The 27,726-nt window shown below is 39.7% G+C and overlaps 1 protein-coding gene across 1 annotated transcript in view; it reads right to left on the reverse strand.

Moving 5' to 3' along the window:
• Positions 1–13,935: 13,935 nt before the first annotated feature.
• Positions 13,936–27,726, reverse strand: part of b4galt5 (UDP-Gal:betaGlcNAc beta 1,4- galactosyltransferase, polypeptide 5) — a 35,548-nt gene continuing 21,757 nt past the window's right edge. The window contains exons 2-9 of the mRNA XM_061734840.1: positions 18,954–19,073; positions 18,652–18,765; positions 18,217–18,344; positions 17,003–17,119; positions 15,519–15,706; positions 15,311–15,433; positions 14,775–14,876; positions 13,936–14,265 (exon numbers count right to left, since the gene is read on the reverse strand). Coding sequence (XP_061590824.1) covers positions 14,118–14,265; positions 14,775–14,876; positions 15,311–15,433; positions 15,519–15,706; positions 17,003–17,119; positions 18,217–18,344; positions 18,652–18,765; positions 18,954–19,073 — 1,040 coding nt within the window. The 3' untranslated portion in view covers positions 13,936–14,117. The remainder of the gene's footprint in view (positions 14,266–14,774; positions 14,877–15,310; positions 15,434–15,518; positions 15,707–17,002; positions 17,120–18,216; positions 18,345–18,651; positions 18,766–18,953; positions 19,074–27,726) is intronic.

The raw sequence follows: 27,726 nt of genomic DNA on the forward strand, positions 1-27,726 counted from the left end.
ACCATCGTGTCTGTAGAGTTAACCAGTAGGGTTTTTTGATGCTATTATGGTCAGTTAGTGACACTTTACATACAGTAATAGTGTTTATTAATTCAGAATACTCACTCATACTACTTCAATTGTTTGTATGTCAAAGGACCAAATACAAGAGAAAAAAGAGACAAGTTGGCACAGTCTGTAACTGCAATAATATATTCATGGGAAATGTGAATTTCCAGAAATATGTCAAAAGATGCAAATAATTAAGCTGCCTTCAGTGAGTGGGGTGTATTTGGGCATGAGGACTGTGGCTTTAACACAAAAACTTTTAACCATCTGATTGAACACTGCGATAAAAGAGTTTTCTGCTAGAAATGCTGATGGAATATGATACACCCAAAAAGAGAAGAAAAACACCGTCAGTGATTCAGGGAGGGTTGTAGGGGCCGATGCAGAAAGGTGGGCTCACATTTTGTACACATACATAGTGTTTTTACACAACAGTGTACAAAAGGGACTGTTGGAACAGTAATCTACATGCAGCTACAGGAAGGAGGTACCTGTACCACACACTTTTTACACACCTACAAAGTTAAAATCTGTTGTCTTGTTAGAGACTTAAAATATACCGTATTTTCTGGACTATAAGCTGCTACTTTCTTCATAGGTTTTGAACCATGCAGCTTATACATCCACTATTCTGTAGAATTTTCTTCCACCACTCGGGGCGCTCTAACCGGAATTAAAATCAAAACTAAGACAAAATAAATGCAAAGAAGAATACGCTACTTCTTCTTTAGGAGATAGAAGTAGGTAGAAGCAGATTTCAAACAGATAAATAGATACATAAATACTGGTTATTTTCTCTTGGTTCTGTCCCGTTTTAATCAGCAAAGTTGCTGCCGTGTTAAAAGACACTGTTAGGAAAGGATCTATTTAGGTACAAACATGTACATCATTTACAGTTCAAAATCGTTCTGTACATGTAGTAAATATCTGATCTAACAACATAAATATCTGCGGCTTGCATATCTTTTTTTTTTTTTAAAAAGAGCGGATGAGGTTTATATGCTTATAGTCCAGAAAATACGGTATATATTTTACTTTTTTTAATCCCTGAATGGAAATGAATTATGAAAAAATAATGATTAAGTAGCTGCATTGGGCTCACACTAACATCAGCCATTTTACTGCAAACACATCCTTTTCTAACTCAAAACCACTTTGGTTCAGGCTGTTTTGGTCCCTGATGAAAGTTTACAGTCTTTACCATCTAAGAATACACCTTGGGTTGTTTTAACACTACAATGTTAATGTGTTAAATCTGTTAATGTTAAACTATTTAACAAGGTCTCAGTTTTTGGCTTTTATCAGTAAATTATTCCACAAGATAATTCCACAAGTGCAACAGTCTTTACCCCCATATTTGGTTTTGATTGACATGGATATGCATACATACGGACACATTATATATACATATACACACACACACACACATATATATATATATATTTATATATATATTTATATATATATATATATATATATATATATATATATATATACACACACACACACACACACACACACACAGCGGGGAAAATAAGTATTGAACACGTCAACATTTCTCTCAAAAAACATATTTCTAATCGAGCTATTGACATGACATTTTCACCAGATGTCGGCATCAACCCAATTAATGCACACATACAAAGAAATCCAAACATTTATGTCCATAAATTAAGTTATGTGTAATAAAGTGAAATGGCACAGGGAATAAGTATTGAACACGCTTACTGAAACGTATTTAATACTTAGTGCAAAAACCTTTGTTGGTGATTACAGTCTCAAGACGCCTCATGTATGGAGAAACCAGTCGAATACATTGCTCAGGTGTGATTTTGGCCCATTCATCCACACAAACTGCCTTCAAATCTTCAAGGTTCCGGGGGTCTCTTCTGTGAACCCGGATCTTCAATTCTTTCCAAAGATTTTCAATTGGATTCAAGTCTGGGGATTGACTGGGCCATTCTAGCAGCTTTATTTTCTTTTTCTTCAACCAGTTGAGTGTTACCTTGGCTGTGTGTTTGCTTGGGATCGTTGTCTTGCTGAAAGATCCACCCTCTTTTCATCTTCAGCAGCCTGGCAGATGACAGCAGATTCTGATCAAGAATGTCTCGATACTTTTCTCCAGTCATTATTCCTTCAATGATATGAAGTCTACCAGTACCACATGCTGAAAAACAGCCCCACGCCATGATGCTCCCACCTCCAAACTGGACTGTTGGTACGGTGTTTTTGGGGTGATGTGCGGTGCCATTTTTCCTCCAAACATGTTGTCTCTTATGACATCCGAAGAGTTCAATTTTGGTCTCATCTGACCAGAGTATGTTCTCCAAGAATGTCATGGGTTTATCCAAATGTTGTGTCGCAAACTACAAACGAGCTTCAACATGCTTCTTCTTCAAAAATGGAGTCTTGCGTGGTGTGCGTGCATGGAGGCCATGGCGGTTGAGTGCATTACTTATTGTTTTCTTTGAAACAACGGTACCTGCTGATTCCAGGTCTTTCTGCAGCTCTCCACGAGTGGTCCTGGGCTGTTGGAGAACCCTAACGATGATTGTTTTGACTCCTCTGTCTGAAATCTTGCGAGGAGCACCTGGCCGTGGCTGGTTTATGATAATGCCGTGTTCTTTCCACTTCCGGACGATGGCCCCAATGGTACTCACTGGAACTTTCAGAGGTTTAGAAATGCGCCTGTAACCAATGCCTTCAGTGTGTTTTGCAACAATAATAATAATGACTTGGATTTATATAGCGCCCTTCTAGGCACCCAGAGCGCTTTACAGAGATCATTATTCATTCATACACATTCTCTCTGGTGGTGGTAAGCTACGTTTGTAGCCACAGCTGCCCTGGGGCAGACTGACGGAAGCGTGGCTGCCATATCGCGCCAAACGGCCCCTCCGACCACCACCAACATTCATACACATTCATACACATTCACACAGGGCAAGGTGGGTAAGGTGTCTTGCCCAAGGACACTACGACAGCAAACTGGGACAGAGCGGGATTCGAACCGCCGACCTTCGGATCATTGGACGACCCGCTCTACCACCTGAGCTACTGCCGCCCCTAATAAGGTTGCGTAGGTCTTTGCGTAGGTCTTTGGACAGCTCTTTTACCCATCATGCAATGCTTCTTGTCTAACACCTTGCTGGTGAGAAATCTTTTTAAAAGGCATCAATCAGGACTAAACCAGCTGATATTACTTTGCACTAATAGGGGACAGGTTAACTTTCTAAATACTGACAAACTCCAGCTGTTTTCTTGGCTTTCCAGACTTTTTTACCCCTCCTTTTCTTCATGTGTACTTATTCCCTGTGCCATTTCACTTTATTACACATAACTTAATTTATGGACATAAATGTTTGGATTTCTTTGTATGTGTGCATTACTTGGGTTGATGCTGACATCTGGTGAAAATGTCATGTCAATAACTCGATTAGAAATATGTTTTTTGAGAGAAATGTTGACGTGTTCAATACTTATTTTCCCCGCTGTATATGGCACAGGGCAACAGAATGCAGTTAGCATCTAACTGAAAGTGCTTGTGCAGTGAAATAAACACAATGTACAGCATATACACACATATATATATAAGTATGTACAGTATGTACACAGTGCAGATTAATAAATACTGTTGTTACAAGGTGCAGGTCAAACATGAATGAGTGAATGAGTGATGATATATATTATATATATATATATATATATAAACAGATGAGGTGTGATTATATGATTTACAACAGATTTGAGTTACAGTATGTACATGGGTGATTGTGTGTATATATATACATATACATATACATATATACACATATATACATATATATATATATATACATATATATATACATATATATACACATATATATATACATATACACATACATATATATATACACATACATATATATATACACATACATATATATATATATATATATATATACATACATATATACATACATATATATACATACATATATATATATATATATATATACATACATACATATACATATATATTTACATATATGTGTATATATATATATATATATATATATATATATACACATACATACATACATACACATACACTTCACTGATTAGCTCTGAGTAAGTGTGTGAGGAGGGTCACACACACACACACACACACACACACACACACACACACACACACACACACACACACACACACACACACACACACACACACACACACACACACACACACACACACACACACACACACACACACCACTCCCTGCAACTGACCTCACTGGGGTGTTGAGCCCCAAGTGGTGTACCTCCTCTTTAGCCACATCCATTAGCCTTCTCTGCCCACTCTTTGATGGCCCTCCTCAGACCAGAACCGGTCATTCCTGCGGCACGGAGGAGCCGGGTCGCCGACCCTCCCACGAAGCCCCTGCATCCAACCGGGGTAAATGGATGCACACCAGCCTCCCCCCTTGCAGTCCTCTGCCAGGTCGCTGTACTTTGACCGCTTGAACTCGTGTTTTACTGGTATTCCCTCCTCCCAGGGCACAGTTAGTTCAATGATGAGGACTTTCCTGGCAGCTGAGGACCCCATCACAACATCTGTTCTTAGTGTGGTCTGTGTTACCTCGGTTGGGAAGATCAGGTGCTTGTCCAGGTCCACACGCATCTCCCATCCCTTACCAGGGGTAAGCAGCGGCGATTTTCCCGCCTCTGTCTTCTGTCCTACCTCTCCTGGTTTGACAAATGCAATGTTTGACTGATGGTGATCCGTGGAGTTGTTTGCCTCGACTCTGCATCTCTCCAACACCTCTGCTAACTTCCTCAGAACCTGATTGTGTTGCCACCGGAACCGCCCCTGCTTCAGCGCAAGATTGCACCCTGACTGGATAGGATTTGCTTGAGTCCTGCATTATTTTTGCTGCACAGGGAGCACTTGCCTTCGCTTCTGAACCATTGGGCGAGGTTTCACGGGCATGGCAGGCTGTCATACGCTGCCCTTACGAGGAAGCTGAGCCGGGATTGAGGAGTTCGCCAGATGTCGGCCCAGGTATTGACTCTTTCGATGGTATCTTCCCAGCGAGTCCATGCTCCCCGTTTCTGCCGTCGATTCTTGCAAGCCCCTTTTTCAGTTGTTTCTAGACCACCCTCCCCATCTGCCTGTCCGAGAGCTCTGACGTATACTCCCTTCCGAGGCTTCGAATGGGCTGCCCTGCTAGGAGCGGAATAATCTCTCCTCCTGCCGTGATGACTGTCCTGTTGTCCCTCACACCCTTCCTCATTGACAGGCTACTGGACTTAGTGGGCTTTATCTTCATCCTCGCCCAGACGGTCAGTACGTCAAAACGCTTGAGGAGCCGTACTGTGCATGGGGCGGTTTGTAGGATGCTTGTCACATCATCCATGAACCCTCTCAGAGAGGGGAGTCTTCCTCCTGATGGTGTTTTCAGGCCCCTGCCATTTGCCTTGCTCCAATGAGTAGAAGCTCAAATGCAGCCACAAAGAGGATTGGTGATATGGAGCAGCCCATGGCAATTCCAACTTCCAACCGCTGCCATCCCGTCTACTGAGAAAATCCCGATTTTTTTTCTCTGAAAACGCGATTTTCGATTTCGATTTCGATTTTTTTTGGTAAAACTACAAAAGACAATGGAATAAATTGTTTCAAATATTTTATCTTAATTTTTAAAGAAAAATGGCAAACAAATTTCCCTATTGGGAATGAAGTGCAATTGAAAGATACTGTAAATTCTCCTTGAGTTTAGTAAAGTGACAACATTTACAATTTTCTTGACCAAACAAAGATGACTAGACGGGCTACGTCTGTAATGCAGCCAGCTGCAAAAAAGGAAAATCGATTTTCCTTTTTTTAACATCGATTGTGATTAATAAATCCGATTTAGATTTAAAATCGATTAATCGCACAGCCCTAATATATATATACACACACACACACACACACACACACACACACACACACACACACACACTCTATATATACTGTATGTGTGTGTGTGCGTGCGTGTGCGTGTGTTACCACAGCTCAACAACCTTTACATTTTGACACAGACGGTGTTCGACTGCATTGTCTGGAGGTTTACGTAACATCGGGATTCAGTTTAAAACGGCAGCATCTTTTATTATAGACCTGCCTGTCAGCATATAAGAGGGACCAGAAATGTATAATATCTTTAATATATTCCGCTTGTCATATGAGCTACAGGAAAATGAGCACAGCTGACTCGGACTTAACCAAAATGAAGCACAAGAGTGCTGTGATCACCTGATTAAATGTTCCTGAAAACAGCTGGAGAGCATTTGGCTAAAAGTCACCAGCTCACAAGAGGATGGTCACATGAAGCAGTTGGCTGAATAAGGTCATTAAGTGAAAGTGTGTTATATATTAAAGTATTTGCAGAATCAGACATTATTTGAGACTAATGACAGAGAATGACGCTGAGGGAAATGAGCTGCAAAATGTGGTTGAACTTGTGTGCCGGAAGCTCTGTCAGCAGGTCTTCTGAGTATCAACACATATGCAAAAAGAAAATCTCACAGAAAGCAGAACGTGATGAAACAGTTTCAATGAAAGCTAGACGTTTCGATAAAATAAAATAAAAGTGCTATAAGGAAAACACTGAGTGGAGGGACAAAGCAGAGGTCACAGGCAAATGAAATATGAATATCCTTTTAGAGGACATGGAGGGCTGAGAAGGGAAATGGAAGGAATGATAGTGAGATGAACGTAAGATTGGGACAGGAAATATTTCCCAGAAGTAGTACAGAGATAAACAGTCAGAAGGGTGCTGTGAACAGAGTTGAAAAAGGCAGAGTTGTGACAGTCAGTTGACGAAGAGGCGAACTGAGGGAAGGAACCACGGCTGCAGAAGAGGGCTACTCGAGCTGATAGACACGGATGAGACAAGAAGGAGCAGAAAGGGCCGCAAAACACGGACACCGAGACGGAAAGCACAACAGTGTCAGGGAGGATAAATAACGTGGGAGGTGGCACTACATGTGTTTGGCTCCTCAATCTTCAGCTGTTTACCTTGCGTCCCGACAGGCTGGCCACAGTAGGAGCCTGAGAAAATACATTCTTGCTAAAAGGTACACAAGTAAGTGGGCTAAAGGAGACCAAAACAGGAGTGTATGTTCAGAGCCCGGCAGCTGGATTGTCTGCCATCCATTGAGAAGTATAGTGGGACACAAAGGACTGTCCTGTTGGTGACCTGGAGAAGATGCAGCAGAGAGGGGGGAGGGCAGTCTCTGAGAGGAAAGTGCGTCAAAGAGCCGGAGGCTGCGTGAATTCTGGGCAATGGTGCTTCCTGTGAATTTGATAAATGGTTACAGCTAACCAAAGTTTGTCACTGATTCATATGACTTCTGCATATTGGCTAAGTTGTTGTGACAACCCCACTTTTTGTTTTTGCACAAGCACACCCTTGTACACGCAACCATGCTCCCATGAGGCACTGCTGGACCGTGCACTCAAACATGTGATTTAACACAAAAGTTACTTTTAAATTATTCTAAATGTTTCACAAATGTGTGTGCACCAGTGTTGTGTGAAAGATTGTGTTATTTATTAAGAGGGCTCATACATGAAAGGTGAGGGCAAAGGGGAATTCTTGACATTCTGTTTTGTAGCCTCTTCCTTATGCAGATTCCAATTTAAGAAGTCATGCAGAAAGTAGTGCACCACAGGTGACATCAGTGCCTTCCTGGAACACTAAAGAGATCCGTGTGAATGCTTCAGAGCAGACATGCATGCACGTGTGCGCTGGCGTGTGTGATACACCTACAGCCAAGGGCACTCTTGAGATGTTAAGAGCAGCCCTCTGTTTGCATCCGGCAGCTAAGTGACACTGGCCTGAGTGAACCAAAGCCTTGTGTTTCCCAGACTTCATTGAGATGTGGCGGCACCAGCTGGGCCCCCGTGTCTCTGCCAACCCTCTCAGACACACAACAGCCACTGTCACACAGCGGGAAGGCCAGACTTTTCAACATTATCCAGGTTCTATGAAGTGCTTTATTCGGCTTGTCATTTAACCATTCATACAGGCCTTGGATTGTGCTCATGCATATGGAGCTGGGTTTTATATTTTTTATTTTTATTAATTCCTTGCCCAAGGACATCCCTTCAAGTGGTGGAGCTGGTGATCAAACCAGAAATATTCCAACTGGAAGATGGCTTTTCCTTCACCTCAGCCACATTTAAATATTCATCACGTCTTTGATATTTTGTTGATTTCATCCAGTATGGGAAATCATGCACGAATTCCATACAAAACATTTTCAAGCCCTTTACACAATCTGTCCCATCCCTGCCACTCAGCATTTCCTTTTCCAAGAGCGTAATTAAATCATGAGCTGTCACTTCTGTCCAGCGGAGATGTGCATCTAATGTGTTAAATGCCACAGGGCTGGAGCCAGACTGATTCAATGACTCTTAAGTGAAGTCCTCGTCAAAGCATCTTTCCTTTTTTTTCCCCTTCACAGAGTGACAGGGCTTCACAAGCAGAACAAGCATCATCTTTGTTTTGGAGTCCAGATGTGCATGAGGCACACAGTAAGTGATGAGTGGGGAATGTGACTACTGAAAGTTTACTAAAAAATCAGAGGAATGTGGTACAATGCAGCAATTTAATTAGTTGGTGTGGATCACAAGAGCCACAAGGCCGATGTTTGAGCCAAAAACATGTTCAATAAACCTCTGTTTGTAAGAATTTTTAAGAAGAGACGTGATGCTGTTTATATCCCTGGTAAAGCCCTTTTCCATTTAAGAGCCCAAGAACTGATATTTTTAAAGACTCAAAAACAGTCTTAAAATGGACTCAAGTTTCCCCTTTCATCTAGGGTTAAGGGTTAGGGAGCCGTCTCTGACGGCTTACAGTACATGTTAAATTGCAAACGTCTACGCTCTGCATTTTGTCGGAGTAATGAAGTGTAAACTAAATATCTCCTAACAGGAAGCAGCACAGCATGTGCGTGCTCTATTCACACTGTGAGCCGCAGTGGTAGCATAGAATCCAACCACATGATCATTTGCAGAATTTAAAACAGGTTGACTGACCACACAGTGAAAGGCAGTGTTAGAGAACATGTATGCAACACAGACAAACCATGTGCAACAAGACATCCATCTTTACAAGTTTCATTTTATTGGTGTACTCTGACAATAACAATGATGGTATAAAAGAAAATGTCCATCATAAAAATTTCAATAATCAAAAGATAATATGCCAGTACACAAACAGATCCACATAAGGCTGACATCAAGATTTGATAAGTGGCTTCAAATGGCTTCAATTCAAGGAGAATTTTTCTCCTTAACATCAGACAAGATAATCATTTAAATTTATCTGTTTACTTTTCTCTTCCTTTCTCTCTCTCTCTTTTTTTCCCCCAAGTTACGTAGCTTTCATACAAAAAAATAATCTGTGGATTTTGGAGTGGGTGGCGTCATTGGTTTGGGTGCCTGTGTAATATTAGTGCAGGGCATAAGATTAGTTTTGGCTGGAAAATAGATATCCTGCAAAACTTTCCTGTGGCCTCCACCCTCAGAAGTGACACCACAGGCGGAAGCAAGCACACTGAAATAGTTTTTCAATAATTTTCAGATGGAAAAACTATTTCAAAACTGTTTCTTCCATGATACGTCTCTCCTGCTGCCACGGCAGAGTCAGGGGGAGGCCGGCAGAAATGCAGCTCAGAGATGATGAGAATCTCAATCTTTATGGGGTAAGAATTCTTTTTTTTCTTCTTTTTGAGATATATAAAAAAAAGAAAGACTTGTGCTTGGAAGCAGTGATGTAAAAACATTGATGTCACTGTGTAAGCTCCGCGAGCACTTAAATGGCACCGTACAAACCCCGAGCCGAACCCCCTCCTGAAGCCTTGTTCTTTAATCTAGCATCTGTAGTGATTTAAGACCTTAAAGAATTTCTAAGACACTACACACAATAATATTTACAATGATAGTTACCTTGATATGCAATTTTTTTTCAATTTAAATATTTTTGCTTATAAAAAAATAAAAACTCGAATGAAAAAAAAAAAAAAATCAATCAAGAAAAAATAAACAACAACACTGGAATATAATAAGAAGCTTTAAGGCTGCCAGTCTTGTCAGACACCTGGAAAATGGCCCCTTCATTTAAACTGGCGGAGAATGAATCACAACAGGTGAGATTTTGAAAAGATGAAGCTTTTTTTTTGTGAGCAGCAGTCTTTATCCGGATTATGACCATGCACATTACATATTTTATTTATTTATTTATATATATATATATATATATATATATATATATATATATATATATATATATATATATATATATATATATTCTCATTTATAAATATTTATGACAGGAGCAAGACTTAGCCACTATACTCCTTTCAGTGACCGTTATCAAATAATTTATCATTTAAAACAAAAGTGAGTGCACAGACAGATTTTCCATTTAGTCATTTAGTGACTAAAACCGTCTATTTGAAAAAGAGCATCTTATTAAATGTGGTGTGGGCCGATGAGGCTGCTCATTATATATTGTTGAATATACTGTCGAGCCTAATGCCGGCTCTGAGGGTACAGTCTGAATTCACCTGAACACTCACTAAAACTAAAACAGTTTGGCTGTTACTATGACTTCATTTAGCATTTAATTTAAAGCAAATTGTTAAGGTATTATGCAGTATATCATGTATTATGAGGAAGTAGATAGAGAACCTGCCAGTTGTTCACAGACATGTAAATCGTGTTCTTATCCGTGCTGCTCAGCAAAATACAAAAACTTTGAAATTTAGTTGCTGGACTGTTAGGCCTTTGAGAGGTTTAGCCATTTCTATCAAACACACATGGAAAATGAAAAGAACTGCTGCTACCGTCCTTAACTTTCACTGAGCACCTCCAGAGTGGCTGGTTAGAAAATAAACTTGTTAACAAGTTCCATATACAGAGATTAGTTGAATCTGGCATGGAAGAAAGGGTCATGTACCCCTCCCATTCACCGGTATAGAACGTACCAAACCGATCAGAACTGGGAGAGGGCAGGCTGTATAGGATGACCCATACAGGAGCATCTACGAGACAGTATTCAAAACAACCAAGATGGATGCAGAATTCCTAACACAAGCTTAGATCAACCATGTTTTTACTGCAGGATTCACTGCAAGCCATCTTGGATGTCTTTCGTTGATTCTACATAAGCTTGTTTATCACTCTGCCTACGTCACATGCTTAGTTTCTCTGACTGTATGCCTGTTCAGTGGCGTTCAGAGACAGTTTTCTTCTTCGTCTGTTGGGACTGATCCCTGAAAAATAAATGCTAAACCCAGAGAAACCAGACTAATGGATAGCTAGCTAGGCTAGGCTGAGGTGAAAAGGCAGCAGGTTTGATGTCACACTTAACCTACTTGTTATATGACACAAAATGAAAGAGCTTTAAAAAGCTGGAGGATGTTTTGCCAGCAGATATCTGTCTCAATAACCCTAATATAAATCAGCTCCTGTAAGCATGTACAGCACATCCCTCAAAAACAAAAGAAGCCCTTGAGGGTCAGCACCAGTGATTATCAGTTAGTAGAATGGAGGTGATCAGTGAACGACAGTAACGACCAGCATTTTTCTAACTGGGAGTTTTGCTTTTCCTTGTGGTTGTCACACAAAATGGCCTCCTTCAAAGCGCCTGCACGGAAGATTAATAACACCAGGAAACGGCATGAGTCTCATTCCATTTCATTTCCGCTGGCTATTCTCGTCACTTCTAGAGAGGAAACCTGCATTTGAATGAAATGGAAGCGCGCCGTTTAAACAAACCTCACAGGCCCACACAAATACACACAACTATGTTTCAGTGCATCTAACACAGTCTGCCATGTCACTTCTTAAGTCATCACATCGACCGCGAGAACATTTTGTTAAAAAAAAACGGAACAGTTAAGAAAATGAACCCATCAAATAAATAGAGCGAGGACCAGCCTCTTTAGGGTTTGTTTCTTTGTGGGAACACAGTAGTTTTCTAACCACCCACACGTCTCTTAAAAGATACATCTCAATAAACGCATACAAGGCGATTTGTGTGAAATGAACCAGCTGCATGACTAGAGGACAGACAGTGAGGAGAGTTTGGCCACAATATTAAAAAAAAATTAAATAAAAAATTACTAGTTACAGTTTTGGGATATTCCAACCAAAATCAACACTTTCAAATGCACAGCTGAGTGTAGAGCTTCTGTATACGACCAGAGTCTCTGTGAATGCATGCAGCTCCTGAAAATAAAACTATTTTGATCAACACCTTAAGTGTGATTTACAAAGGGAAAGTTCGAAGCCAAAGCCTGGCAACGAGTTCACACAGCTAATCAGTGGTTAATACCCAACGTCAGATCCGCTTTTATCTGTAAAGAAGTACCAATTAAAAGAAAAATAAAACAGTAAAAAATAGAACACACGTGGATGTGGGCTAGCTGACAGTATTACAAACACTAATCTGAAAAATAAAGCAGAAGATTCTGTAAACTCCAGCGACAGTGGTAGCAATCAAGTGTACTCTACCTCAAATAATCTTCAGTAAAAATGAAGGTGAGTAAACTTTAAGGATGTGGAATCTAAAAATAGACCTGCGACTTTTAATTTTTTCCTCTCCCTGGCCTGAATTTACACGCTGCACACAAAGTGAGGTCTGAAGTCAGACGGTCAGAGTTTCAGAGAGCAAGTCTCCTACAGGTCACCCCGATAACCTTGAGCTGACGACGAGATACATGCAGGCTATTTGCATAGCTCATCCTCACTTGCACACAGACACGCACACAGACACACAAGTCCTGAAAAGGGCGGCATGTTTGCTTAGGCAAAGTTGGGCTGAATGTGAAGTTTGCATACGCAGTCACTCCTCTGTAATCCAATAAGGGTATGCTAGCACCCGTGCTATTGCATCTGTACAGTAAGGAAGTTAGGGCTAATTTCTGCTGTCTTATATTACAGCTTATTGCTAACAGGATGAGCATTGCACTCCGATATACAGCCATTTACAGAGAGCCAGAACATTCAACGCACTGATGCAAACACAAACGTCACAGTCTTTAAATGGTATGTCCAAAAGACAAAACACATACAAAGAGATGAGTAACGGATTAATATTCTCTTGACTTAGAATAAACTATTTCACATACAATATATCTTTTTTTTTCTTACCATCTTCACTTGTAGATTTGGCATACCTCATTGTGCAGAACCTGCTGCAAAAGTCCACTCGGTTGAAGTTTCTGTGTGGTGTTGTGTGTGTGCATGCAAAGGTTTTCACAAGTTTACTGCATTCATGAAAAAAATAAGGAGCGCAAGAGAAAACTGTAAATCAAAGCCTCGGGGTCAAGTGGAAGTCATACTCTTGTGTGCGTGCATGTGTGACGTGGTGTGTGTGTGCACTTGAATGTACATGTTTGTCATAGACTATTTTAGTAATCAAACACAACAGTGCAGGGCGGCGCTTATCACAGACAGAATAAGGAAACAACTCGATGAACTGATCTTGAAGGCCAAAATGGTGCAAAAGGCATGTGGACATTAAGTGTCGATAAGCTCAGATGAGAGGAGTAATGGACTGTGGCACAAACAAGTGCAGCATTTATCCCTATTTTCATACATATACACACACACACACACACATATATATATATATATATATATATATATATACATACATACATATATATATATATATACATACATACATATATATTCATATACACACACACACACACATATATATATATATATATATATATATATATATATATATATATATATATATATATATATATATATATATATATATATATATATATATATATATATATATATTCATATACACATATACGTATATGATGTATCAAACAGTAATTTGAGTCTCCATTTTTTTTTTTTTGCATACAAACATAAAAAAAGAAAAAACAACAAAACAAAGCAAAAAAAAAGTCAACTAAAAAGTCCTAAGCAGTGCTGCAACTGGTGAGATATGGCTCATGTCCCAAAGGACTTTGATTCCCAGGTGTTTTGCAGTCCAGCGCTGCCTACGTCAGTAGTCAGCTATGGGCGCAAGATTTTTGCTCAAGCTGACTGTGATGTTGGTGTAGAGAGGCCTCCTGGAGATTAGGGGGGAATAGTTTAGGTTGTTAAGACCATCCAGTTTTTGTCTCTCCTTTGAGTGGCGTAATAGACTATACCTGGAAATACAAACAGTGAGAAGAGAAGAGAAATGAGAAACGGCATTGAGAAAAAATGAGACAATATGAGTAGTAAGTTTTATCACCCTAAAGGCCAAAAGACTTGGTGCTGCTGTCCATGGCTGAGACAGCAGGAGCTCACCTGCTATATTTTATTCCTCCTTACCACAATAAATTATGACAAGTGTAAATAAGAAATTTTCAGTCAATTTGCAGAAACCCTTTAGTATGTGATGGGTAGAAAATTACATTCTTTTTACATTTAATCAAAGAAACATAAAGTCCTTGAGTTGTTTTAACCACATAAGAATCTGGTCCTGAAGCACATCACATGCAAAGTCTTTAAAAGAGTCAAAATTCTTTTAAAGTCACAACTCTGGCTTTTCATGTGACTGGCTTACATCACATGAGCTTAAGCCACGTTGCAATTATCAGCTCTCTCTTTTAACCACAAGCTTTGTGGGTGTGTTTTGTCTTTGAGAATGAGCTGCGCATACAAGAACACTAACCTTCCCAGGAACTGGACTTCCCCACGATGGTGGTGTGGAATGGACATGTAGCGTCCCTGCTCTCCGTGCGGTCTACTCACTGTGTAATTAGCAAACTGCACCCTGTACAAACATGTTTAATGCGTTTTAATCCACAGTTTACACAAAAGAGCAATTGCATCGATGACTCTTATTGTGTGATTTCCATAGAAAGCTGCACGATTCTATAACAAACTGCCAAGAAAATATTTGCACATACAATCACAGTAACTGCATACGAAAGGGTTTCGGTACTAGGGATGGAAACAAATCTATAAATCAATCATTGAGTCAGAGAGCATACTATAAGGTCTGTATGTGTTCAGCTGTGTAGATGAGGAAAACACGGTGAGATGAAGGCAAATGAGGGGAAACAAAAGCCTGCTATGTGCCAACTGGCCTCTCTCATCTCATGGGTACATCATAAAGTCAACACTACAGCCTCACGTTGAAGCTCTGTCACACAGGCCAGTGTGTGTGTGTGTGTGTGTGTGTGTGTGTGTGTGTGCTCCTCTCACCTGTTCCAGAGGTCATCGTCCTCTCCTCCCCAGCCCCAGAATGCATTAGGAAATCCATTAATCTTTTTGAACTGCTCCACCGCCAGGCCACTGACACCACCAAAGAACTCATTATACGGAAGCCTTGGAGGGACAATTTCATACATCAGAGTCATTTTCAATAAAACTATGTTCACTACATATCTCCATGGACAGAATAAGGACTCACATGTAGGAGTACTTGTCAAGTTTGACAGCAAAATGTCGGGGCATGTCTGTACAGCCGTAGTAGTTCCTGTCGTTCTCCATGAGGTGGTCCACATCATGGAAGACCAAACAGTCCCAGTCCAGGTCTTTCATAGCCTCCTTGTAGCCCACGTTAAACAACATGGCCCGATTAAATGGTTCTGTGCCCACCTTAAAAAGACAAAAGAAAAAAGGCATTTTGTTTGTGCTATTTTTGTAGGTTGTTCATCTTATTTCAAACTCTCAGCCCATGATCTAGGTTAAAACTGATGATACAATCAGGAGAAAAAGTTCACGCTCTTGAATATTTTCTTCATCAGGACACAGTTAAAAAAAAAAAAAACTAAATGAAACATCTGGTCCTTGATTATATAATGAATTAAGTTGTAAAGAAATAAACTGCAAAAGCAGTGTGAAGAAAACTAAATACATGATAGTTCGTCAATGATTTCATTTCAAGTTATAGAACCATCTTTTGCAGTAATAAATTGAAGTTATAGCTTTCTATATGACATTATCAGTCCCTCACGTCACTGGGGAAGAACTCTTGTTTACAAAGTTGCTTCGGTTCATTGAGGTTTGTGGTCATTCATTTGTTCACAGCACTTTTAAAGTCCCAGACCATTTTGTTGTAGATTTGTTGGTGTGTTCTCGGGAATGATTAGCTGACACAAAACCGAAGCTGTACTGCCATGTTCTTTTTAGAAGAAAACTTTCTCATGGGACCCTTCCAAAGAAGCCATGGATGTTTAGTCTTTTTCTAAATGGGTTGTCATGAACTTTGATAAATGGGCCTTTACCAGTTAAACAACCATATTTGGTAACTTCAATAAAAAAACGTACTATGAAAATTCCCCCCTAAAAGTTACAAAGTTTATTAAAATAAAGTCTCAATATTCTCTAATGACCCTCTGGAGTTGAAAATGTAAAATTGCAAAGATTTTATTGACTGCTCTACAAAGGGTTTACGTGCTAACTGAGGCTTGTAGCTCATAGAGTTTCTTTTTTTATATTTCTCTCTGATCTTCTGAATGTGTGCCCATTTTTGTTAATGGTTTCCAGATGTGAATAATTTTTCTCACCGTAGATTGATTAATTCAAATTATTTAAAAATGGCTTTTTAACTCTTTCTGGATCAACGTGCAACAAGAATTGCTCCTCTAAGCTCATTGCTGATGTCTTCCCTTCTTGGCATCTTGTTAACATATATTTGAAAGCTCCAGGCAGGCACACTGCCAAACTTCTGCTCTTACAGAGATGGTCACAATTGAAGGTAATCTAGTTGTTTTGGCTTAGTGTAAATGTTATTGTGCTGTTGTCCATCTACCAAGTTATAAACCAGATGAGTTTTGATAATGTACAAATAAAAACAGCCCCACCCCCCAGGTTATACTTCTGCAAGATTCTGGATTTATAGGGCAACTCTGGATCCCTGTGAACAGCTGATTGTACATGTGAGCAGCATACCTGTTCTACGACATAAAAGGCAAACTGGAGTCTCTGCTTTTGCAGCACGGGCACCAGGTGTCTCAGGAGGATGGGCAGGTGTTCATGTCGGTTCCTGAATGGAACTAGGATTGCCACCTAAGAACATGAAATGGAAAAAAATACAACAGCCGTAAAAAAGAAATGTTGACATTATGAGACAGACTGCACATATAAAGGTTACACGCAAACTCTCAGAGTTGTGTGATATTTACAACTTAGTTTATGATTTGTTCCCATTGTGTATTATTTCTGAAAGTTGAGAATTCAGAGCAAGTTAAACAGAAAAAAAGAGGGGTAAAGGAAGGAAATTTGACATGCATCAATCAAGCAAGCAAACTAACTGTTGGTGGGAGCTATTTATTTTTACCCATGTAAAGGTTACTATAATAGAGGCAAAAAAACAACAACAAGGAAGAATAGCTGGGAGGAAGAGAGAGTTGGGTGTAATAGATGACAAACATGACCTCTGGCAAATGACAAAGAAAAATAAAGCATAAATATTTCCATAACGGATGCTAATTAATCAACACAACATAATCTAATGGATAACAAATGAATTTAAGATGGACATGACTGAAGGCAATATTGTCTGCTGGATAGAAAAAAAAGTGTACAGCATTGTAAAGCACTGAAAATTGCTAGACTGCTTGGCTTGCTTCCTGTACTTTATGATGTGCTGAGGAATGATGTGGCTGTTATGTCGACCATACAAAACAATGCACACAACCCATACCCACACACAGGCAGGAAAGGTCGTAAAAACCTACATCGAATATCGACCTCTCTCGTGTGATGATAAAGGGATAGCTCACATGCCATAGCTCAGAGATGTGTTTTTGTAATTTAGTATCTCAGAGAAAGACCAGGAAAAACCTGTTAGTTTGTTCTGATGCAGTTTAACAGCACTACAAACTGCTGTGTCCAAACCGATCACAACGTAGTTGAGTCAACCCCCCTTTAACGCAGTGGACATTATAACCCTCAAAGCGGAAAGCAAAGCCCCACCACATTGAATTCACAGGAGAGATAAACATCACTCAATTTTATCTAAAATGCCGCAACAAAATCTTCCAGAGGACTTCTGTTACCCTCTGTGCAACATATAGCGTAATAATGCATTTGTTACTAAACCAATGCGTCTGTTTATGGTTGTCGGTGAGATGGACCCTTGACAGCGTCTCATCCACATTTACCTTCCAGCGAGGTAAACAGTCTTCGGGCTTCCAGTAGCCCCCTGGGGCCATGCTGGGTTCCCGTTCCAGCAAGGATCTTTCCACCTCTTCCAGCAATACTTCACTCATGTTCACCCGCAATCTGCCATCTGAGTGTGGAATAAAAAGCGAGTGGGAGAACGAGGGGTCAGAGATTACATGAGACAGAAAAACACAACAAGAACGAGGAAAAAGAGTCATCATGTGTCACATAGTTAGAAAACACTAACAAGTGAAGACAGAAATGATGGAACACAATTTAAAAAAACATGTAACACTTAAGAAGTTTGCTGTTCTGAGCATATTTACATGCATCTTCAATCAAAGCTGAATTGAAACATGCGCTGAGCCATTACACTCATAATTACAAGAAAAAAAATGTGAAAACTATAGATTAAACCAAAACCTTAAACTTACTCATAAAGGGCAGTTTCTCAGGGCAAACCTGGGATGGGAGGTAGGTGAAGCCTTCTGGGAGGTATGTGGTGGGAGGAGCATCACTCTCACTGAAGTTAAAGTCATAGGAATAGTCTGGAATAACATTTATAAATCACCGATAGTAAGTTTGGGACAGCCTCAACTTAACTGTTTTCCTTTCATTTTCATTCATCTAACAAGAACTGGTACTGACAGTTGTGCGATTACATCAGCACAAATGTTGGTTAGTCTACGAAGCATTTCCAGCAGAAGCTTCTTTGCATGAACATGTGTATTTTTACCTGTGCCATTGATGCTGTAAGCCCCTCTCACTACTTGCTCCAGAACCTGAGCACCAATGTTTTTCACGTTCTCTTTGATCTGGAGGCCTCTGGCTTGGACCATGAACACATATTCATTCACTGCAAACAGAGAACAGAATAAACCAAGTTGAGCCATTGCACTTAAAACAGATGTGATGTCTTCAAAGCAAAAAGGAAAAAAAAAAAAAAGAAGGAAAGGCATCACGTTGTCCACTCTAGAGTAGGCACACTTTCTTCCCTTCGCAGGCACAAACTGATTATGTGTATTAGTGAGTTAGTGACAGGGATTTCCCAGCCAAACATCGTAGAGCTTTCAGTCTAGAGAATGGAATTACTGGAATGTTAATCTTTGACAAGAGAAGAGATGAAGAAAGAGTAAGAGAATGAGAAGATGAATTTGAAATAACTGACAAACTGGTTTCTGTCTTCTGTGCATTCATCCATTTATGCATTTTTGTTTGATACAAAAATGAAAGAGCGCAAACAGGATGAGAGTACAAACGAAAAGAAAAAATGAAAAACCACAAAGAAGAGACGTTAAAACACTGCTTTTTGCATTTACGTAGGTGAAACTTCTGCTCAGTGTGTGCTGACCTCGATAATACCCCGGGAAAGGTTAACCCGCCACAGAGAAGCAATGCAGTGGAACAATCAGGGGTATGCGGTCTAAATGCAAGTGACAAGAGTGGCTGGAAACATTGGCCAACCATAAACACCTACATTCCAACGAGCACTTCCACTTTGCATGTATGCACAGGAAAAAGCTGTGTGAACAAAGAGCAAATAACAAAACACGCACACACTCAAGTCCTGAAATAACTTTCAAGATCATTGAGAGGTACCATTCCTGTTTTTTTTTTTATTATTATTGTTTTGTTTTTAATTACAGTCACACTGATGGATCCCTGTCTTTGTGGATCTGTATCCAACTGCAAAATCACTGGCCACAAATTTGATCAGGATTTATCTGAAAGCAGTCCCAATATGACCTACACTCTTAGTTACAAAAGATGTGTCTGTAAGAGCAGTACTGCTGAGCTAGAAATCCACGGATGTGATTTGCCATTAGTAATTGTATTACAGTTTCCATCACATTCATCATGTTTTCTAGAAAACTGCCAAGCTTGCAGGACTAGAGAGTAGTGGCTAAGTGGTAACTGAAATCAATGTTCTCATTTCACCTCTGCTGCTGAAACAAATCAGAAAAATATGATGATCATAATAAATAAGGCACCCACAGGGTAGACCATGTTCAGTCCAACATACACACAATCGTGCACAAAAGCTAACAAGTGCAGACTCACTGATGCCCCTCTGAGACGCCATATGATGGACAAATGCTAAGAGGCTTCTGGAGAATTTTCTTACAGGTCACTTTTTCATGCTTCCAGAACATATGGACACATTTACATTGCCTCATATAGATACAATGCATTTAAGTGTAATACCTTATCTTAAGGTTTGCAGTATAAATCAAATCAGATCAGAATCTCAATTCCTTACTCTTTCCTATTTGCAGTAAAACATCCTGACACATTTTCTTTTCACATTCCAAAATGCCAGTATTGGTATTTTGAAGTGGGAGAATGTCAGGAAATCCCACCTATGAGGGGACGTACAGTGACAGAGTCTGCATTTGATCTACAGTATACAGGCCAGTAGGCATACAATTTCTGTCACATTAAAAATGATCCCTGGACTCTGGAGTAATGCTAAAGTATTCAAGCCAATAAACTTTGACAGATGCAATGAGACACAAAAAATCTAAATTTTGATGGACAATGAGTGAAATAAGGGATTCACATACACACAGATGCATATACATAAAGCACTGACGCATCATAACCAGCAACAACAGGATAGACCTATAGATAAGAATGCTCCCCCTGCTATTCGCTTTGTGTTTCATTTTATCACTTCCCACATCCCTCAACTGCAACCCATCAAGCGTGACATCAGACCTTGAACAACCTTGTCTTTCCCAGCTCTCCCAGAACATGCTGTCCACATGCCAAGCCCAACCCACCACTCCGTGCATCTCTTCCTTCACTGCACTCTCTTTTGACTTAACTGTCCTTCCCCCCTATCCTCCTCTTCCTCTTTCTGTGCTTACGTCTCTGTTTAGTGTGCTTGGTGCCACTTTCTGTCAAATCCATTTTTTACGATCGTTTAAGTAAATAATCTCAATGAATGGATCGCAGACTCACTCCAGACACAGACCCTGTCCAATATTGTATTTCATGGACGTTTATAGAAAAAGAAAGAATCCAAAATAAGCAGAAACATGCACACAATACTCCCCAGCATTTCCTCTGCAAGGCAATTAACTGCACTGATAGCTCAGCAGTGGGAGGTGGTCGATTCTGTTCTGCTGGCTCTCTGATAAGAGCTAAAAGGCTGTTTTTAGGGAGGGAGGGAGAGAGAGAGAAAAACTCCCAGCACTTACTCTCAAAGCCTTCAGGGTTTAAAGCTGTCACTCTGAGAAAGGGTCAGTTTAATGACACCGCCTATCAGTGACACCCACAGATCCACACATTCATAAAGATACTTGGTGAAGCAGGGCTCCGTGGGCGCACATGAATTATATCTCTGTGAACAGGGACTGTGCATCATGTTGGTGTAGATGACAGCTGAATTAAACACACCATCAGTAATGTAACACATTAAATTGCCTACACATGACTTAACAGATCCATTTCAATACCTTACAGGAAAGTGAACAGGCTTTTACTCTGAGCGTTAACACAATTAACTGGAACAGCCACTGTAATTTGAGAATATTGATCTATTGACAATGTTGGGATTTGTATACAGTATCCATGTAATCTCACTTAATTAAAAAATAAATAAATAAATAAACAAAATAAAACGTGTTTTCAATAATTATTGGCTCTCAGCTGTCGGATCAAGCATGTTATCACCTCTTTTGACCCTCTGTCAGTTCAGCTGAGAAATCACAAGGTTAGATTGATTCTCACACGCAGCAGCTTTTCAGTCAATGCAACACACACACTAATCATATCCTTACATTTTTTACAACTTTTTTAAGAAAAAAAAAGTCTAAAGCCCTATTCAAATTGCTAGTTCTTTCTTCCCTCTGCAGCACCATGCTGCTTTGCTGGGTGAATGGCAGAGAAAGAATAGTGTAGCATTTTGTTCTGTGACTGTTGTCCCTCCGTACTGCCTTGGCAGGTAACATTTTAAGTAGCATTGCGGAAAGGCATAACAGTAGCGTGACAATGGCAGCAAACTCAACATTGAAATCACTCCATCACAGGAAAGGTGAAACTGGACTGGCCTCATTATGACCTTTGTCACTCGCCGTGGAGCACAAGCTTGTAGTCAAACCCTGCTGCCGCGCTTAGCAACCAGGAAGAGCCTCCACCAGCTGAAGCCAGGCCATCATCCTCCTCCTGCTCAAGCTGGTTGGCATCTCCCTTCTACAGCTATGGTAGCACATCAGCAGCGTGAGTGTCAGATGAAAACAACCAAATAAAAACCACAATTTTTATTTGTGTTCATTCAATATTGACTATATAAAGCAGTGAAGCAGCAGACACATTAGGGACCTGTTGCTGACTGTAGACCACAAAGCAGATGGAGAGTGAAGGTGGAGTGAAGAGGGGATTTTTATACCACAATCTCTGTGTGAAAATGGGCATACACACGCACGCACGCACGCACGCACGCACGCACGCACGCACGCACGCACGCACGCACGCACGCACGCACGCACGCACGCACGCACGCACGCAACTAAACTAGCATTCTTGTCATTCTTTGTCATGATCAATGACTCAAAACCAATTCTGTTCTTTTGTACAGTGACATCTCACCATGCATTTGTGAGAAACACTTTCTTTTCAGAAGCATTTATTGAACATTAGAGAATTGAATGAGTCGTTTAGGTACTTTGAAGAAGTACAAAAAGTTAGGACCTTAGCCACACCATCAGGACATGCACTGTTCAAACATGAAATAAACCTTTTTCTCTTGCAGAATAGGAACTCACTCATATTTTGAGGAAAAGCTTTGTGCCTGAGAGGCTTCACTTCTGCTAGTAGATTCCTTTAATTGTGCCGGCATCTCTGAACTGCTCTGGTATTTATAAATGTTTGACTTGCTGATTAAACATTATTTGTACAATACCTTTGTTAACACTGGTGTTCCTGCTGTTAGAGGTAACCTCAGGTTACATAAGCAAGCAGCAGCGTGCACATTTTTCCCAAGGGACCATTCTGGACTCTTTGAGAGACACAAACATCAATCAGTTACACCAGTAAAACACTAAGATTTGACCATTGCGTCTACAGTCCCATTGCTCTGATGGAGCAGTTAAGGTCCTGATAATCATGGTTGTTACCTACATGCAACGCCATCCACCTTAACACTGCTGCAGACTAGAGTTTGTGTGGGTCAGAGTGGTTTCGAAGGCATACAGTTTTTTGGAAAAGATGATATGTTATCGATGATTACTGTATTTGTTAAACTGTAGCTGTACAGCTGTTTAGTCTACTTTTAAACACCTGAGTGCAAGAATAGCAAAAACATGGCAGTGGCAAATGTGGCATCACTTCGTAATCAAAAAAGTACGACATCTCACTAAACATTACCCCTAGATTTCTGCAAAACCCAAATATAAAAAAAAGAACAACCTGTAATGGAAATGGCTCTAATTCCCCAAAATTCCAAATATCACAAAAATCTTTTCACGTTTTCACAAGGTGGTTTTTTTTTTTGGTTTCAATAATCTGATTTTTGCAAAAGTGTAATGGAAATGCTTTTTGTGCATTTGTCCGTCTCCCATACCACTAGATGTCATGGAGTTGGTCAATCTAAAGGCATTAAAATATAATTCCCAGCTGTTTTTGTACTCCTTAATACAATGTATTTGTGCAACAATACTAGTTAATCAGTATGCATTACTGTATTACATGAGGGCTTTGTCTTTGAATAATCATTTGAATGATCATCCGCTGCCTTCATCATCTGACTACTTCCTCAACAGTAGCAATGCGTAAAGGCAACGTGAGCTTACTTTGTAAAGAAAAATGGAAAAAATATTGAAATTTTTCAAATAGTTTCAAAAATAAAATGTATCAGTTCTTATGTCAATTATTTAGCCAAAATAATAATGTTACAAGAACAATGTTGAAAACTATCGTACTTTGCTGACCATTAGGCGCCATTAGGACCATTAGGCACCATTAAGACGCAACATCAATGAACAAGTCTATTTTCATACAGATTTTAAGGCGCATGATAAAACATATAAAGTTAAACAAAACAGTCTGGTAAATCGAACTTTATTCAACTCTTTCACAATAACTCAGAATATTGTTCAGTTGTAAATAATACAGAACTACTGTATTCTAATACAGAAAAATACACTCACATTTTAAATAATTCGTCTTCCACAAATCCACAAATAAAAAGTGACGGAGGTAAGTGTAGTACTACGTCCTGTCCTCTGATTGGTTCATCGATGTCAGCGATACCGGACACCTGAAGTTAGTGTGAGGTTGGAACAACGTTGTATTCCAACATTTGATTATAATTGGATTATGATATAGATTTGAAAATTGGGTTTACTCTAAAAATCTTAAAATGGCTTGACGTCTAATCATAGTAAGGTAACATTGACTAAATGTTGGATGATGGTTGCTTTCCAGCACTACATAATTAGTTATCTAAGGTTGTCTGATGTTGCAATGTATTCAACCAAGGACTGACTTTAATACAACATCCCTGGGTCAGCTGAATCGTCTGACAGTCATCAAGTGGAGCAGCTTCATCACTTGCCAAGTAAGTGAGACAAGTTGTGCTAAAACATTTTGACAGATTCTGCGCAGTGTACCAGAAAAAATTGGTTCGAGGTCAGTAACCACAACAACAGTCATGCATAAGGCGCACTTGATTATAGGGCGCACTGACAATTTTTGAGAAAAATTAAGGATTTTAAGTGTTCATTTTATTGCGGAAAATACAGTAATGGTAGATTTATAGATCCTCTATTAGCAATGCTTCCAGTATTAGAAGGAGGGTGTAATACTTAGTCTTTAGATATATATGTAATGCTTTCTTACTGTAACACTGGATTAGTGGGGACATTACCACTGGATGAGTAAACTGTCAGAATTTTTGACAGTTATGATAAGGACCATATGTGCTTATCAGATATTTTGGTTGATTTCCTGAAATGAATGAACATGAGCACAAGCAGCTGCAGCTCATAGTGAGGACATCACACTATTGGAAGTAATGGTCACATGACAGTCATAAGGGGACACGAGGCCTCTTTCAAACGCACAGCTGCTCTGCACACCAGCCAAACACACACATGTCCTTATACAGTAGATAATATCTAAATTAGCTGTACTGTAAGTGTACATTTTCCCAACAGTGAGTGGAACTATCATGACAGGAAAACCACTGAAACTTACGCAGTTCAATTATTCAGAGAGGGCAAGAAAACAATCTGACAAACTGGCTGAAAGACGGAACACAATGAGAGAGTTTATGGCTTTTTAAAAGGAAATAATAAAAATGAAGGCAGGGTACAGAAAAGACAAGGTTGTCAGATCTATATGTTTTGACAAGCGGAGCACTCTTCATTTAATTCTGAATTTGGTGCCTTCATTTACATTTTGGGTTTAAAATGTTTCTTCAGCTTTGTAAAACGAAAAAAGAAAGGAAACAAAAACAGGACTCAAAAACCAGCATGACGTACAGTGGGGCAAAGAAGTATAGTCAGCCACGAATTGTGCAAGTTCTCCCACTTAAAAAGATGAGAGAGGCCTGTAATTTTCATCATAGGTACACTTCAACTATGAGACACAGAATGGGGGGAAAGAATGCAGGAAATCACATTGTAGGATTTTTACTGAATGAATTGGTAAATTCCTCGGTAAAATTATCTGGGGACCTGCGATAATTTGTAATAATCACAAAGGATGTTTATGATTTTAATCCTATCCGAATGCACAATGTCTATGATTTGTAAAGTAAAACTTCCACCGCAGATTACCTGCCCTAATTCAGCAAACACAGAGGACGCAAGATCATTTTAATCCTATTCAAATGCACGTCAGTAATATGGTGATATGCAGAACTGAATTTTCAAAAAAAAAAAAAAAAAAAAAAAAAAAAATTCCACTCGTCGTCTTTTCTGCTTCTTCTGTCATAACTGTAGCAGTTGTGGTTCATAGTGTGATGTTATATTACAATTTCAACCTGTATCCAGCTCCAGTGTAATAATCTGATATTTTTTGTTGAGAAACTTATAAAAAGTGTTTAAAAGCAAAAATTAAAGACAGACAGATATAAGTTAAAAATAATTGAACAAATGAGATGCAAGAACTAAAGGCTGTAGTGTATTATGGTGGATTACTGAAATGCAGCAGTAAATAAAAAAGTTTTCAACCTTGACTTAATGTACCTAATGCACAATGTAACTTTCAGCTTTTGTTGAGTTTGGCGGCTCCTTTGGACAAAAGCGGTAATGCTTTACCAGAAAGAACACTACATTTCCCATGAGCACCAGCGTGTACTGCCGGAAAGATCCTGTCCCCGTCGGGTGCATTTGTTTTGATACTGAAAGAACGGGACAGACTTTCAAAACTACTTTTCTGTTTTCAGCGGTCGTTTGCAGGATGGATAGCGAAGAGGTAATGTATCTATTTTTGGCTAAACAATATAATATGACAATGTTGAAAATCACTAAGTTCAACTTGGTTTTATTAGTGAAGTCACCCCCGCCCCCCTGTCCTGTTTCAGCGAGATAATGCGCCCCAAACTACAAACGCTCTGGTTTTGTTCTACTGCACCTTTTTCCTATCACGTTTTTTAGAGGGACTTCGTCATAAATTAGTAGTCCAACATACTTACTGACAAAATAAAAAAATACTTTATAACCTGTGAATAACTGAATGCCCATTCCTTATATTTTGCAGATCAGCCCTGCACAATTTTACAGTTCTCAGGAAAAATACTAGAACCCAAGACGAAGACGAATCCCCCTTATTTTCTTCGTTTTTTTCGCTGCTTCGGCCATGATAACAACTCCGCGTTTAGCTCACCACCAGTTTTCCTGAGCTCTGCGCTCCACGCCCCGCCTAGCTTTCGTCTCGACTACGAATCGGGAAGGAGGGGGAAGTTACGTATGCCGTAAAGCAGTCAAAGCCGTAAAAATGTGTAGTTTTTTAGTGTGGAAGGGTTCCTACCATGCTCCTCAAAGTTACATAGTGTCAGTGAAGGCGATACAGACCCCTCAGACCATGACAGAGGTGTCATTAAACCTGTTGCAAGTTGATGTACCATCACAATGACTCTGGAAATATTATATTAAGGTGGAAAAGTTACATAGTGCTGCTTTAAAGCAACAGAGTTTCAGCAGCCCTGATGCTGACGCCTGATAGTGTATGTGCCTACTTGGGATTTGAGAATCAAGCTCAAAGCCTCAACGACAGCTGTAAACCTTTAGGTCTTCAACGAAAGCTTCTGTTATGTTTACTTTTAAATCATATTGCTGTGGCAACTTAAAACACAGGCCAATACGCCATTTTTATTCTCAAAATGTGAGGGTCGTCACGGAAATCTCATCTTGAGTTTCTGATCAGATTTTTTAAATCAATATTCAAATGTAATAGTAAATAAAAGGTATCATATTTTGCGCACTGTAAGTGATAATGATAAAATCCCTCAACCTCAACAATGGCTCGAGAGTTCAATATTGCAAGTGAAACCATCAGCA

This window comes from Cololabis saira, chromosome 12, assembly GCF_033807715.1.
Source record: "Cololabis saira isolate AMF1-May2022 chromosome 12, fColSai1.1, whole genome shotgun sequence".
Lineage (NCBI taxonomy): Eukaryota > Metazoa > Chordata > Actinopteri > Beloniformes > Belonidae > Cololabis > Cololabis saira.